General features: G+C 60.1%; 1 protein-coding gene across 3 annotated transcripts; it reads right to left on the bottom strand.

The window, feature by feature from the left end:
* Positions 1 to 254: 254 nt before the first annotated feature.
* PITX2 (paired like homeodomain 2) lies at positions 255 to 9,959 on the bottom strand. Of its 3 annotated transcripts, none has more exons than XM_062574871.1 (4): positions 9,914 to 9,959; positions 9,674 to 9,811; positions 2,173 to 2,378; positions 255 to 818 (listed from the first exon to the last, which is right to left on the bottom strand). In XM_062574871.1, exons 1-4 carry the CDS (start codon positions 9,957 to 9,959, stop codon positions 255 to 257), a joined length of 954 nt encoding a protein of 317 aa, XP_062430855.1. The 3 variants fall into 3 exon arrangements, with proteins under 3 accessions (XP_062430855.1, XP_062430853.1, XP_062430856.1); XM_062574869.1 differs by lacking the exon at positions 9,674 to 9,811 and adding an exon at positions 3,196 to 3,456; XM_062574872.1 differs by lacking the exon at positions 9,674 to 9,811.
* Between the last annotated feature and the right edge of the window lie 2,821 nt (positions 9,960 to 12,780).

Raw genomic sequence — 12,780 nt, 5'->3', positions numbered from 1 at the left:
TATATATATATGTCCTTGTAACTGTTGAAATACTCTTAGTGAAAGATCTCAGAATCTGTAGGAGGTCCTTTGAAAACAAAGGAACTATCTTATTTCAGTGGTTTCCTTTTCTCTCTTTCTCTCTCTCCTTCCTCTCTCTCTCTGTTTTTTCCTCCTTTCTCTTTCCCTATAGTGCCCATTACTTCCTAGCGTAATTCTCAGTCTCTGTGGGAAATGGGGAGGGATTCCCATGCAGTGTTTTACACTTTTGCATTTCACACGGGTCTGTCCACAGCGTACTGGCAAGCACTCAGGTTGGAAGCGGGGTTCTGCACACTGGCATAGCCAAAACTGGAGTGCTGCTTGGCTTTAAGTCTCAGACTCGCCAAGCTGGAGTTACATGTGTCCCTATATACATAAGGAGGTGTTGGAGGAGCATAAGGACAGGCTGGCGTTGGCACTGCAGAATTCAGGGAGGGATTGCTCAAGTTGTTCAAGTTATTCAGGCTGTTGAGGCTGGAGCCGGGGACCCCCGTGACTGCGGAGGGTACCATGCTTGAAGACATACTCATGGAGGAGATGGAGTTTGGAGGGGAGAACATGCTCTGAGAAGACAGAGGGTTGACATTCATGGAGTTGAAGAAAGGGAAGCTTTTGGTGGAGAGGGAAGCGGAGGTCAGGCCTTTGGCTGCCCAGTTGTTGTAAGAGTAGCCGGGGTACATGTCATCGTAGGGCTGCATGAGGCCGTTAAACTGTGGACCAAAGCCATTTTTGCAAAGCTCGGCTTGCTGGTTCCTCTCTCTCTTTCTCCATTTGGCTCTGCGGTTCTTGAACCAAACCTTTAAAAACGGGGGATGGGGAGGGAAAGGCGCGTTAGTGAGTCGCAGCCGCGGCCCTCCGGCTGCCTCTGGGCGCCTCGGCGCTGGCGGCCGAGCCGGCGCCCCGAGCCCATCGCAGGGCCTGGCCGCCGGGGGCTTTCTCGGCCCTGCTTCCCCGGCCAAGCACGACCCCGGCAGCGAGGCGAGCGCTCCCGCGGCTTTTTCTGTCTCCTTTTTTCTTTCCCCTCCCTCCCTCCTTGGCTTCCTCCAAACCAGAGCCACCCACGGGCAACTGGGAGTGCAAAATCGGGGGCAAAGCGCCTAGAAATCCGCGGGACTTTAAGGCAATATTTCCTATTGCGGGAGGGAGGGAGGCAGCCAGCGACTAATAAATAAATCGTTGCTTCAGTTTGTTAAAGCTACAAGTTCCCCTTGTGCGAAAAAGCTTCCAGAGCCAAAAACCGCTTCTAAGCAAACTTGTTCGACTGCTCTTTGAGGGAGGGGGAGGGAAAAAAATCGCCTTTTAACAACGTGCTAAATCAGATCTAAGGGACCCTCCCCGCAGACGATGGGGGAAACGTGCCCTCTCCCAATCCACATCTGGGTGTCTGACCGCGGGGCAGCGCCGCCGCTCTGTGTATTGGAGCCGCCCCGCGGTGTTTACACGAGCCCCGCTCGCCCCGGGCTGCCGCGGCGGGGGGGAGGGGGGAGGCCGCGGGGAGCCCCGGCCCGGCTCGGCCCGGCCCGGCGAAAGCGGCCGCCCCGGCGCGGGCGCAGAGCCGCTGCCCCGCACGCCGCCCGCTCCGCGGGGCCGGAGGAGCAACCGCGCCGGGAGCACCGCGGCCCGCGTTCAGCCGCCTTTGCGGCGCGGCCTTGCGCGCCAGCAGGATTTGGCCCGGGCTCGGGGTCCTCTTAGCGCGGCGCGCTGCTCCCATAGATCTCGGAGGGGGAAAGGGCGGAGAGAGCGCTCGCCGAGTTGGGAAACCAAAAGAAAGAAAATGCAAGGAAGGGCACGTCGGGAGCGCCTCCGAGTTAAGCCAAAGCCCGTGTGTATTTTACATCTTCTTCTCATTAGTGGCAGCGCAGGTTGCAGCCTGTTCCAAGTTGCTTTCTTGGCTAATGTTTTCGTTAGCGTTTCGATCAAAAGGAGCAGGACGCTTTGCACGGTGAGGGCGAAACGTGCAAGCGGCCGTACTGCAGAGAGAGAGGGAGCTCCCGCTCCGTCTCGTTGCGACAGAAACGCCCGGCCCTGCGCTGCTCTGTGCGCTCAACTTCGAGCACAGACCGAAATCGAAAGCAGCTGCGAACACCGCGGCCCCCTCTCCTCCCGCCGCCACCTCGCTGGCCGGACGCGGGGCTTCGCGGCGGCACTTACCCTAACCCTGGCTTCGGTGAGGTTGGTCCAGACGGCGATCTCCTCCCGGGTGGACATGTCCGGGTAGCGATTCCGCTGGAAAGTGGCCTCCAGCTCCTGCAGCTGCTGGCTCGTGAAATGAGTCCGCTGCCGCCGTTGTCTCTTCTTCTTGGAGGGGTCCTCGGATCCCGCATCCTCGCTCTTGCTCTGCTGGCTCTTATCTTTCTCTGGGAAGGGGGAAAAAAGGGGAGAGAAAAAACCGCGGGCACCTCAGACTCAAAAAACGCCTCTTCCCCAGCGACTGGGGCAGAGATCCCCGCGGCGGATCCGCTTGCCGCCGGCCTCGGGCAATCATTAACCGCGGGCAGCACCGCAGCGGCCGCCTGCGCCGCCCCGCTCCGCCCCGCGCACCCCGCGGCCGCCCCGCGCGCTCCCATAGCCCTGCGCGCCCGCGGTGCCCGCAGCCAGACCCGTGACGAAGGGATGGTGCTGGGGGAGCCAGATGCACGGAGCCGCCTAAACGCATACCTATATACAGGTTATTGCCTATCTATGTACCAGTTATTCGCCTATCCATACACAAGTTATTCACCTATCCATATTCAAGTTATTCCTCTGTGTGCCAGCTACTCGCCTATCGATATATATGTTATTCACCTATCCAGGTATATTATTCACCTATGAATATATACATGTTATTCGCCTGAATATATGCATGTTATTCGTCTACCTACATACACATTATTCACCCGCCTGTACACACATTATTCTCTCGTCTATATGAAAGGTATTCGCCTGTCTGACTCCATGTAACGCTCTTTCTCTGCGTCGGCACACGGATCCAGCACGCGTGAAAACAAGCGGGGACTCTCGGCGCCGCTTTGAGAGCGCTCCCGGGGGAGAGGGCGGCGGCGGCGCAGGCCCAGCGGCCGCGGGGCGCACGTCGGGCCGCGGCAGGAGGCTCTCCGGGCGGGCGCCGCGGCCCGGCCCGGCCCGGCCCGGGCAGACGCGGGGCAGGGGGTCGCTGCTGCTCCCCGCTCTTACCTGTGGCCTCTGGGCTGGAGGTGTCGGAGATGGTGTGCACCTCCAGCCGGTGCTTGGCGGACTCCAAGGAGGAGCGAGCCTGCCCCGGCGCCAGCGCGGTAGCCATGGCCAGCGCGGGCTGGTGGTGGTGGCAAGATGATGAAGAGGAGGAGGAGGAAGGTGAGGAGGAGCACAGCTTATTCCCGGCTCCCAGGCGCTCCAGGCTTAACGGGTCTTTCATGCAGTTCATCGGCAAAAGGACGCCAAAGTCTACGTGCGCGCCTGGGGGGTCGACAGGAGAGTGTGTGCGGGGGTCTGGCGGTGTCGCTACGTGTCGGCGTGCGGGCGCGGCGCCCCGTCCGCGGGCGCGGAGCAGCCCCGGCGCTGCCGGCGGCGGCGGCGAGCGTCCCCCTTGTCACCGCCGCTGCGTGCGGAGCCGCGCCGCGCCGCGACGGCGCAAGCGACGGCGACACAACGCGGCCGAGCAGCTCCGGTCCCGCGGCGGCGGCACCGGCACCGACGCCGGCACCGGCACTGCCCGGCCCGGGCAGCAAGGGACCGGGCCGGGCCGGGCCGAGCGGCCGCGGGGAGGCGAGGCGGCAGCGGCGCTGCGCGCTGCTCTGCGCCGCCCGCGCATGGACCCGCGCCGCGCCGCGGCCAGCCGGGCACCGCGTCAGCTCCGCGCTTCCCTCTTGGCCCAACGTCTTAAACCGGGGCGGCCGCCCCGGCCGTGATGTCACCGGGCCCGGCCCGCCCCCGCCGCCGCCCCCCGCCCCGCCGCCGCCGCCCCCCGCCGCCGCCGCCGCCGCCCCCCCGGCCCGGAGCCGCCGCCGCGCAGCGCTGCGCCGCGCCGCAGCCGCCCGGGCAAACCCTGCGCGGGGCCGCGCTGCGGGCCGAGGCCGCGGGCGAGCAGCTCTCGCCGCCGCGGCTCTTCGCCCGTCCTTCCGGGCGGCTTCCGGGCCACGGGGCGCAGCAGCCCTTTCCCCACCGCCTGCCACATCTGACTAATTTATTTGTCGCTGCGCGCCGACCCCCGCTCGCGGCCGGGACCCCGTCCCTCACCGGGGCCCGGGGCTCCGCACCGCGGCCCAGCACCGTTCGCCGGGGCCACGAAAACCATTTCCAGGCGCAAACGAGACCCGCCGACGCCTCGCACAGTGCCGGCGGCGGCCCGGGAGCGCGCAGGCACCTCGCGCGTGGGCGCGGAACCAAATCCCCCCTGCCGGGCACACAGGGGCAAGATTTAACCCCTAATCCCGGGAGCGAGTGCGCGCACGGCCGTGCCAAGGCTCTTCAGCCGGCACGCCCGCACCTCCGCGCCCGCGCAGCCCCCTGCCGCGGCTGCGCTGCCGCCCGCGCGCCGGCCTGGCGCGGCCCACGGGCGCGCAGGAGGAGCGAGCAGTGGGGACGGGGCGCATTTCCAGCGGATCTAATACGGGGGCCGAGCATCTCCAAGGGCCAAGGAGCCCGACCCCCGCGCCGGGCCGCCCGGCTCCCGGCCAAGGGTGCGGAGCCCCTCGCTGCAGACGCGCGCGCAGATTTGCGCCTGGAGCGCAGAATCGCTCTGCGCAGGCACGGGCATTTTGTAAGCAAAAGTTACAGCAGCTCGCCGCAGGGCTGGCCCGCCAGCCCCAAATCGCAGCGCCCAAACTTTCCTGTATCCTCTTGCCTTCCCCCACTCCCGCACAGGTCCCTCTCGCTAGCCGATGCGCTCTTCGCAGATACCTATCATCGTCTCTCGCAATCTTACTTATCGCTAAATTATACATATTACTTTCGCTGCCTGTTAGTAAAGAAGGTTAAATTAATTTACATTCTGCTCATTAACTGGTGTTTAAATGACGTGTTTTTATCCCTGAGATTTGGCAAAGAATCTCTTTCCTCAGACCCCACAGCGTTTCGATGGAGACAATGCTCTTACATTTGTAGTGGATTTTAATCTGATAAGACTCTAATTTGCTTAAGTCTTTTAAATAGGGGGTTTAAAATGATTCTAGCCGTTTTCTTATTGAATTTCCTCTAATTCCCCCAAGATCATAAAGTATATGTGTAAAGTAAATATTTCCTCCCTTTGCACCGGCAGCAGATGACCTATAACTGAGTCAATATGAATCCAGCTCCATTCCGCACAATTTGTTTACTAATCACATCCCCGTTTCTTCTTAACCTCGCGCTCCGACCTGGTCTCGCAGCCGCCCGCGCCCCAGGCCTGCGCGGGCGCGGAGCGGCGCGCTCCCATGGAGGGCGCCGGAGAGGGCCCGGCCCCGCGCAGCCCCGCCGGCCGCGGTGCAACGATCCCGCAGACGCCCCGCGCGTTTTTAATAGGGCGAGCGGAGGGCTGCGCGCCTCGGCCGCGGAACACAGAAACAGAGCCCTCCCTCATCTTTCGTGCAGCAGCCCCCCCCCCCCCCCGCTTTTTTCTGTCGTTTTGGAGATTTTTTCGTTCGTTTTTGTTTGTTTTTGTTTTCGTTATATATTTTTTAGTTCATTTGAGAAATGGCTTCTCTCGCCCTGCCTCCAAACGACCAGCTCCAAACGAGCGGTTGGCAAGGCGGAAAGCGCTTCTTACGCGCTCAGCCGCGGGCACCCCGGCCCGGGGGCCCGCCCCTTCTGCTCCCGCCGCCGGCCGGCTCCCCGGGCGAAAGGGTGCCGGCATTTCCTTACACCCCACCACCGCCGGCAGGAGGGCAGCTACCACGCAGCCCTGCTTGTCATGGCGCCCATAAATCACATAAATCCCCAAATACCCACCTATAATCTCAGATGAAGCTTTTATTTCCCGAGCGAAATAATATTTTAAAAGCTGTCAACCGACCAGAAAACAACCTAATTGTAGTCACCCGAGTAATATACTAGCGGCAAAGGTTTCAATTAAAATGTCAAGAGCGTTTTTTTTCATTTTCTGCTGGAAGCCCCCATCTCTTTCGGGGCCGGGTCGCTGCAGGGGGGCGCCCCGTGCTGCCGCCCGCTCCGCTGCGCGCCCGCTGCGCGCCGCTGCGCGGGGCCGCCGCCCGCAAACGCCCGTTCGGGGAACGGAAGCGGGGCACCTGCCAGCTGCAAATACCCAAACAGTGGGGATTTGGAGACGATTCCTCCCCTTCTCTCCCCCCCCCCCCCCATTTTTCCCGGCCGGGTGTTTTCGCCCTTGCAGCCCCGCCGCTGCCGGCGGCAGGAGGCGAGCGGGGCCGGGAGCGCAGCCGCGGGGAGCCGGGCCGGCTGCAAGCCCCACGGCGGCTATTTATTTTTCCCACTTTTGCCTTTATCTACTTATAGGATCATTGTTTCTAGACGTAATACTCTCCTAAACGGATAAATCGGTTCTTATGTAGAGTCTCCAGCTAGTCCTGTTGTCTTTTACCTTTGGCTTGTTGTCTTTCGCCTATCTCGGATTACCGGGTATTCTCCTAGATGAAGAGCCATTAATTACCCATTCAGTCAATATTAGGAAGACTACAGAGCTTTTTACATAGGATTAAGAAGACATCAGATTGTTCCATTAGTATATTCCTGCTCACGAATAAGCTTTCGTTATACATTTAGTTTTCCCTGGAGTGAGGCTAACAACTGCTGCATATGTTATTCTCAGGCGGCGGCGGGCGGCCGGGGCGGGGGGTGGGGTGGGGGAAGTTATATCCCCGCAGCACAACAAATAACTTTTAATTTGCACTTCGCAGGGGCTACTGGAAGGGGAGAGTGACTTTCCCTGCCTTGCCCCAGAAGCGCCGGCTCCCGGGTGCCCTTCCCGCCCCCGGCTCCTCCCCGGGGCCGGCCCGGCGCTCCGCCGCGGCCCCTGGCCCCAGCGCCGGCCGCGGGGGCGGAGGGGGAGGCGGAGGCTGGGCCGCCCCTCTCCGCGCCCGGGCGCCTCGAGGGGCGCAGCCCCCCGCGCCTCTCCGCCCCTCCGAGCCGCAAGCCCATTCAGCCTTTCTCTCTCTCTTTCTCTCTCTCTTTTCTTCCCTAAAAGTGATGTTAAGTTAGTGCATATTCAGCCCCCAGACTGATTTTTTGGGGGAAAGCAGCTGAAACAATCAATTTGGGACGCTGAATGGTGACACAAGGCGGCAGGCGATTCCAACGCTCAGTGTCGGGAGGCTGCTGTTTCAGCAATGCCCAGGTTAGCGATTACGGAAAACGATTGCTTAGACAAAATGAATGCAGCTCATAAATTAGATGTAGACACACACACACTTTTCAAACATCCTCCTATCCCGCGAAAAAGATTATTCGAATAACACCATCAGAAACCAGTGCGTGTGCGGTGTGGCTTTCGAAGCGTGTGCTTAAAGTTTTCCTAATTTTGTGGGGTTGGTCATCCGGAAGCAATTTTTTTCCCGACTGTCTAGGTTAATATAACACCCGCCGAGCTGCATGTGACATTCTAGGCTGCAATCACGTTTTCATACTTCCATATTTTCATGTCCTCGGCATGGCTACGGACCCGCGTCTTCTGAAGCCTCCTCACTGTGCCTTGTTCCCCAAAGAGCTTCCCTGCAGGAACCCGAACGCGCCTGTGTAGTCTGTAGGATCTCTTACTGAATTTCGTTTCCTCCCTTCACGTAAGTATCTGTCTCACTGAACACTCGCATTATTACCCTTACTGCCAATGCTACTAGTTAGCAATTATTCGCATCACGATTACATATTGTATCTAGCTCGCCAAACTACTAAGCGCACTGGTAATTTTGAAAACGGCACTCCGACAGAACAGGGTTTTAAATTATCATCGCTGTGTTTCCCTGCTTCCTCACACAGCCTGCCCGAAGGACAGGGCTCATTCGAAGTAAATCACATAAAACACGAAGTCCTGACACGCAGGCAACGCAAAAATCAACGAGCACTACATGATTAAAAGCAAAGGAAAGAAAAAAAATGGCAAAAAAGAAAAGAAAAAAAGAAACCTCAAACCTCATCTGAATCAAAAGAAAACATCCATGCTTTCTATTATTTGTAGTGAGTTGCCCGTGCAGCTCAGGGCATTTCAAGACTTGTCATTATCTGTTGCGTTTAGGTACATATAAGGTCTGCACATACGCATCGCATATCTGCATGAATATGATCACATCTGTGGGCAGTTCTCCACTTCGTAAACAGGACGGTTTTAATGGCTAGGTAACTCAGCATTGCTTCACCTCAAACTTACATTTTAATTAATTGCATTAAAGCTGTTTAGATAGCAATTTCCCCTTCAATCTGAAGGGTAAAAAATAGACTTACTGATACGATAATGAGGAAGGAAATTTTACATGTACTACAATAATCTAGGTTCATAATTGATGGTTAAGAAAATAACCATTTGTTTTTCAGCAGAGGAAGTAAAAGTTACCATGTCAGAGAGCATATGTGGATATTACTTTTATAAATACTTAGTCGAATAAAGCTGGCGTGTAAGGACTCATAAATTTATTATATCAGAAAGGTCCCTCCTTTCCCATTAGATCGTGCTAAGGGCTTTGATTAAGACCACCTGTTCTTCGGGAGGAAAAGTCAGGGAAGGGTAAAAAGGCCTTTCTTATTTTCAAACCATATATAAAGCAATGTCACCCTTCCTTTCCACGTTATTTAACACTTATTACTGGTGGAGGGAAAAAACACCAGACTCTGGTAAAGCCTATTTGTGCACAATTTAATATCATGTATGTTTCCGGGATTAAAAATGATTGGCTCATAATACCTTCGCGTTTGGAATTACCCTGGATTTTGCTTTCCAACCTTCCTTTAGACTAATCGTTTCTTCTTCTAGGGGTTTTGATGTCCAGCTATCAAATCATGCTCAAAGTCTCCTGGGGAGGGGGTGGTGGAACTGGGAAGGGGACGCGGCTGCTCCTGAAATCACTGGATGTTATTTGAGAAACAGCGAGCTGTTTGGCCAAATAGGGTTAATACAGTATTCTTACGAGGAAGTGTTTAACCACGAGACCAGGGATACGTACATTATTAATTCAGTCTAGTTTCCTGTATTATTAATTCAGGTTAATATATTTTATTTAAACAAAATTACGTTTATCTTGGATTAAACAGTCTCTTGAAATACAGCGCGCTTGTTTTCTTCTTTGTAATATGTTTGCATTGCTGTTTTCCTTCTCCGCCCGTCGGGCTCCCGCCCCCCCCCTCCCCCCCGGCCCCTGCAGCGGGCGCTCGGGGGCGCCGCCAGCGGGGCCTTGCGCGGTGCCTGTGCGGGGCCAGCGGGGGGGGGGCGGCGCGTTTTGGGGGAGGAAGCCCCAAACCCGTGGTGGCAGCGGAGCGGCGCACGGAGGCGGCGTTGCGGCGGGTTTCAGTACGAGCCTGCGGGGGCCGGATGGGGCCGGGGGGGCCCGCGGGGCAAGGCGCAAGATGCGCGCAGCGGGGCCCGCCAGCCCCCCCGGCCCGGCCCGCGGCTGCGTGGCGCAGCGCGGTGGGCGGCAGGGGGCGCCCTGAGGCCGCGCAGGCGGGCGCGGCGCGGTCGGGGGCTGCGCGGCGGCGGCGGCGCATCCCGCGGAGGGGCGCGGAAGGGCGCGGCGCTTACCATGGGCGCCGGGGTGCTGGCGGCCGAAGAGCTTGCTGCCGGCGGGCTCCTTGCGGCCCTCGGGCGCCTCGCTCAGCTCCCCCTTCTTGAGCTCCGCGTCCTTGGAGAAAAGGCACTCCACGGCGGCCGGCTGCACCCCTGCGGAGAGAGCGGCCCGCGGGCGCTCAGCCGCTGCGCGCCCCCCCGCGCCGCCGCCCCGGCCCGCCTGCGCGAAGAGCCGTCGGGAGCGCGGTCTCTTACCTAGCTGAACACAGGCTGACACAAGTTTGCGACAGTTGGACTCCATTACCCGTTATCTGAAAAACATTAATGGCATCGGGTTAAAAATAATAATAACAACTCGAGAGTGCGGGAGTGCAAATAAAAAAGCAAGCCAGCTTCTCGGGAGCCCCGTCGCAGCGGGCAAGTTACGTGCGCCGCGTCTTTTCCGAACGACTTTCGCTCGATGCCACTTCTCCCCGAGTCAAAACCGAGCCCCCGCCCGCCCCTGCGGACAGACCGACCGCACCCGCGGAAGGACGCAAAAACGGCGGTGCCGATTTTCCCAGGTCGTCAAGAAGCTCAGCCTCCGCCCGCCGGGTGCCCGGTCGGCGTCCGCGGACGCGCAGCTGCGTTGCAGGAGGGCCCGGGCCCGTCCCGGGGACCCCGTCCGGGCGCCGCAGCGCGCCCCGGCGCCGCGGGAGATGCACGGCCGCCCCGTGTCCGGGCCGCTTCCCCGCGCTCCGCTCGGCTCTAAAATCACAGGATTAGTGCCTGATTGAGATGTCTGTTGGTGAGATATTACAAAATTCATTATCACAGCTCCCTACTAACTCGATATGAAGTAACACAGATGGGGTTTTATTAGTCCAGGCTTCAAATGTTTATTTATGATAATTTCGGGGGAAATTTGCATGTCACCATCGTTTCGGTAATCCTCCTCCTCCTCCTTCTTCGCCTCTTCCTGGATGTCCGCGCCGGGCGCGGTGTTAGCCGGCGCTTAGCAGTGCCGCAGCCCGGCGCTTACGAACGTTTTGGCTGAAATAACCCGGGCAGCAGCGCCCCGCTCGCGGCCGGCGCGGCGCGGCCTCGCTCCGCGGCGGCGAGCATTTCGCACGCAAAAAGGGGGCGAAACGAGGGGGGCCCGCGCAGGTAGCTCCTCGGCACCGCTCGCAGCAGTAGTATGACACAGCGGTTTCTGCTCAAAGCCGAAGGAGGCCTCGGGAGAAACTCCAATCCGTGCCAAACGCTCCCCCCGGTAACTGGGCCTAGTATATGAGCTGTGGCTAAATTATTGGGAAGGCGATCAAGAAAACTGACTCTCCTTAAATCGGCTCTGTCAAGACTGGCCTGGCATGACAGATTCAGCTTCAGCTGCCCTCCCTTGCCGCCCGCTTCGATGGCTAATTTATCTAACAAATTGAGATACACAGCTCCCCACCGCCGCCGGCGGGAAGTTTTTCTCTGCCCTTAATCGCTCTCTTCCTAGGATAAATGTACCTTCCCAGGCAGGATTATTATTACTTTTTTATTTTTATATTTTTTGCTCTCAGTAGCCTATACTGCTTCTTTCCTTTCTAGTCTCAATACCCTCTTTTAATTTTTAAGGCAGCAGTTGTAAAACCCGGAGCCCACAGGAGCGAGAAGCGTTTTCCTATTGTTTCGAGCCCGGCGCCTCTGCTCTCCGCTCCCTTTTCAGTTTCCTTTTCTCCAAGCACTTCTCCGCGGACAAATATTCCAGCTCCTCCGCGCAGTTGAGCATGCAGCAAGCGCCCAAGCCGCGCAAGCCCTGCTTTTTCTCCGCGGCTCGCCGGGCCAGCTCAGGCCACGAGCAACCTGCTCGGGCTCTCCGGCTGCAAAAGCTGCACGATGCGGACAACAAAGCGCGCTCATACGCGATTGCTATTTTTTTTTCTTTTTACTATCTATCGCTATTCTTTCGCGGGGAAAAAAAAATATTCAGAGTCCCTGGAAAAAATCGCAGCAACGCCCGAAATCGCGAGGTCCGCGAACCGGCGGGAGGGTTTTTGTGAGAGGCCCGCGGCGGCTTGTCGCTGGCTCGCAAACGAAACGGGCGCTGCGTGCGAGGCCCAGACCTCCGCGGCGCACGCAGGGGGCGGCCGGGCCCCGCCGCTCCCCCGCGCATGTTGCTCGCGGGAGACAGGGCCGCGGGGGGCGGAGGGGCGGCCGCGGCGCGCAGGGAGCGCGCAGACCCACCCGCGCTGCCCGCGGGGCTTGCCAGCGCCCGGGCGTGGGAAGGCGCTGCCTGCGCGGGGGCTCCGCGGGGCTCCGCGGCCGCGGGTCGGCTCCCGGCGCGGCTGCAGACGGGGCCGCAGTGGCAGCCGAGAGGCAGCGCTTCGCTGCGCGCCGACCTCGCTCCATTAGCCCTAATTGCCTCCGAGGAAATTAGCAACTGGAGCCGCTTTAAAAAGTCTCTCCACAAAGACGAGCAATTTGGAAATTAGGATTAATCTGATCGGAGCCGAGTAATTACACAACCCGTAGCAAAAGGGCCCCGCTCAAGGCCTCCGCCGCTCGCCCGCTACCGCTCTCCGCCGCGCCCGGCCCCTTCCCGCCCCGCGGCCGCGGAGCCCCGCCGGCCGCCCCGCTCCGCTCCGCACCCCTCCGCCCCGCGGGCCTCACTCACCGGGGCCGGCCAGCCGCGCTCCCCGCGCCGCGGAGGCTCCTTCCCGGGCGCGGGGCTGGGCGGCGGGGCCGCGCCGGGCTCCTGCGCTGCCTGCGGAGCCGCCGCCGCTGCCTCCCGCCCGCCTCCGCTCCCGCCCCCCGCCCCGCTCCGGCCCGCGCTCCCGCCCGCTCTCCCTCTGTGACGTCACAGAGATTCCTCCGAGCCCGCCGCGGGGCGGGGGAGGGCGGCGGCGGCGGCGGCTGCGCGGCGCTGCGCGGGGCGCGCAAGGGGCCGCGCACACCCCTCCCTCCCCCCGCCGCGGAGGAAGGAGCGAGAGGGCAGGCGGCGGCGGCACCGGGCGGCCAGGGGAGAGGCCAGGTGGGAGCGGGCGGCCGCGGTGCCTCCGCGCCCGCGCAGGGTCCGCCCCGCCCGGCGGCACAAGTAACTTGCCCAACTTTCCCGGCGGAGGCCGGCGGGCGGCCGCGCCACCGGCTGCGCTGCC

Source organism: Rhea pennata, chromosome 4 (assembly GCF_028389875.1).
Source record: "Rhea pennata isolate bPtePen1 chromosome 4, bPtePen1.pri, whole genome shotgun sequence".
NCBI classification, from domain to species: Eukaryota; Metazoa; Chordata; class Aves; order Rheiformes; family Rheidae; genus Rhea; species Rhea pennata.
Note: the sequence above shows the minus strand (reverse complement) of the source record. Positions and strands in the feature narration are given on the sequence as shown.

What these genes read in the sequence shown, in the direction of transcription:
- PITX2 (XM_062574869.1), bottom strand. Translation starts at nt 9,959, where the DNA reads ATGGAGTCCAACTGTCGCAAACTTGTGTCAGCCTGTGTTCAGCTAG. An exon ending in GTCAGCCTGTGTTCAGCTAG is followed by an intron (nt 3,457 to 9,913) that starts GTAAGAGACCGC and finishes TCGACCCCCCAG; the next exon opens with GCGCGCACGTAGACTTTGGC. An exon ending in CTCCAGCCCAGAGGCCACAG is followed by an intron (nt 2,379 to 3,195) that starts GTAAGAGCGGGG and finishes CCCCCTTCCCAG; the next exon opens with AGAAAGATAAGAGCCAGCAG.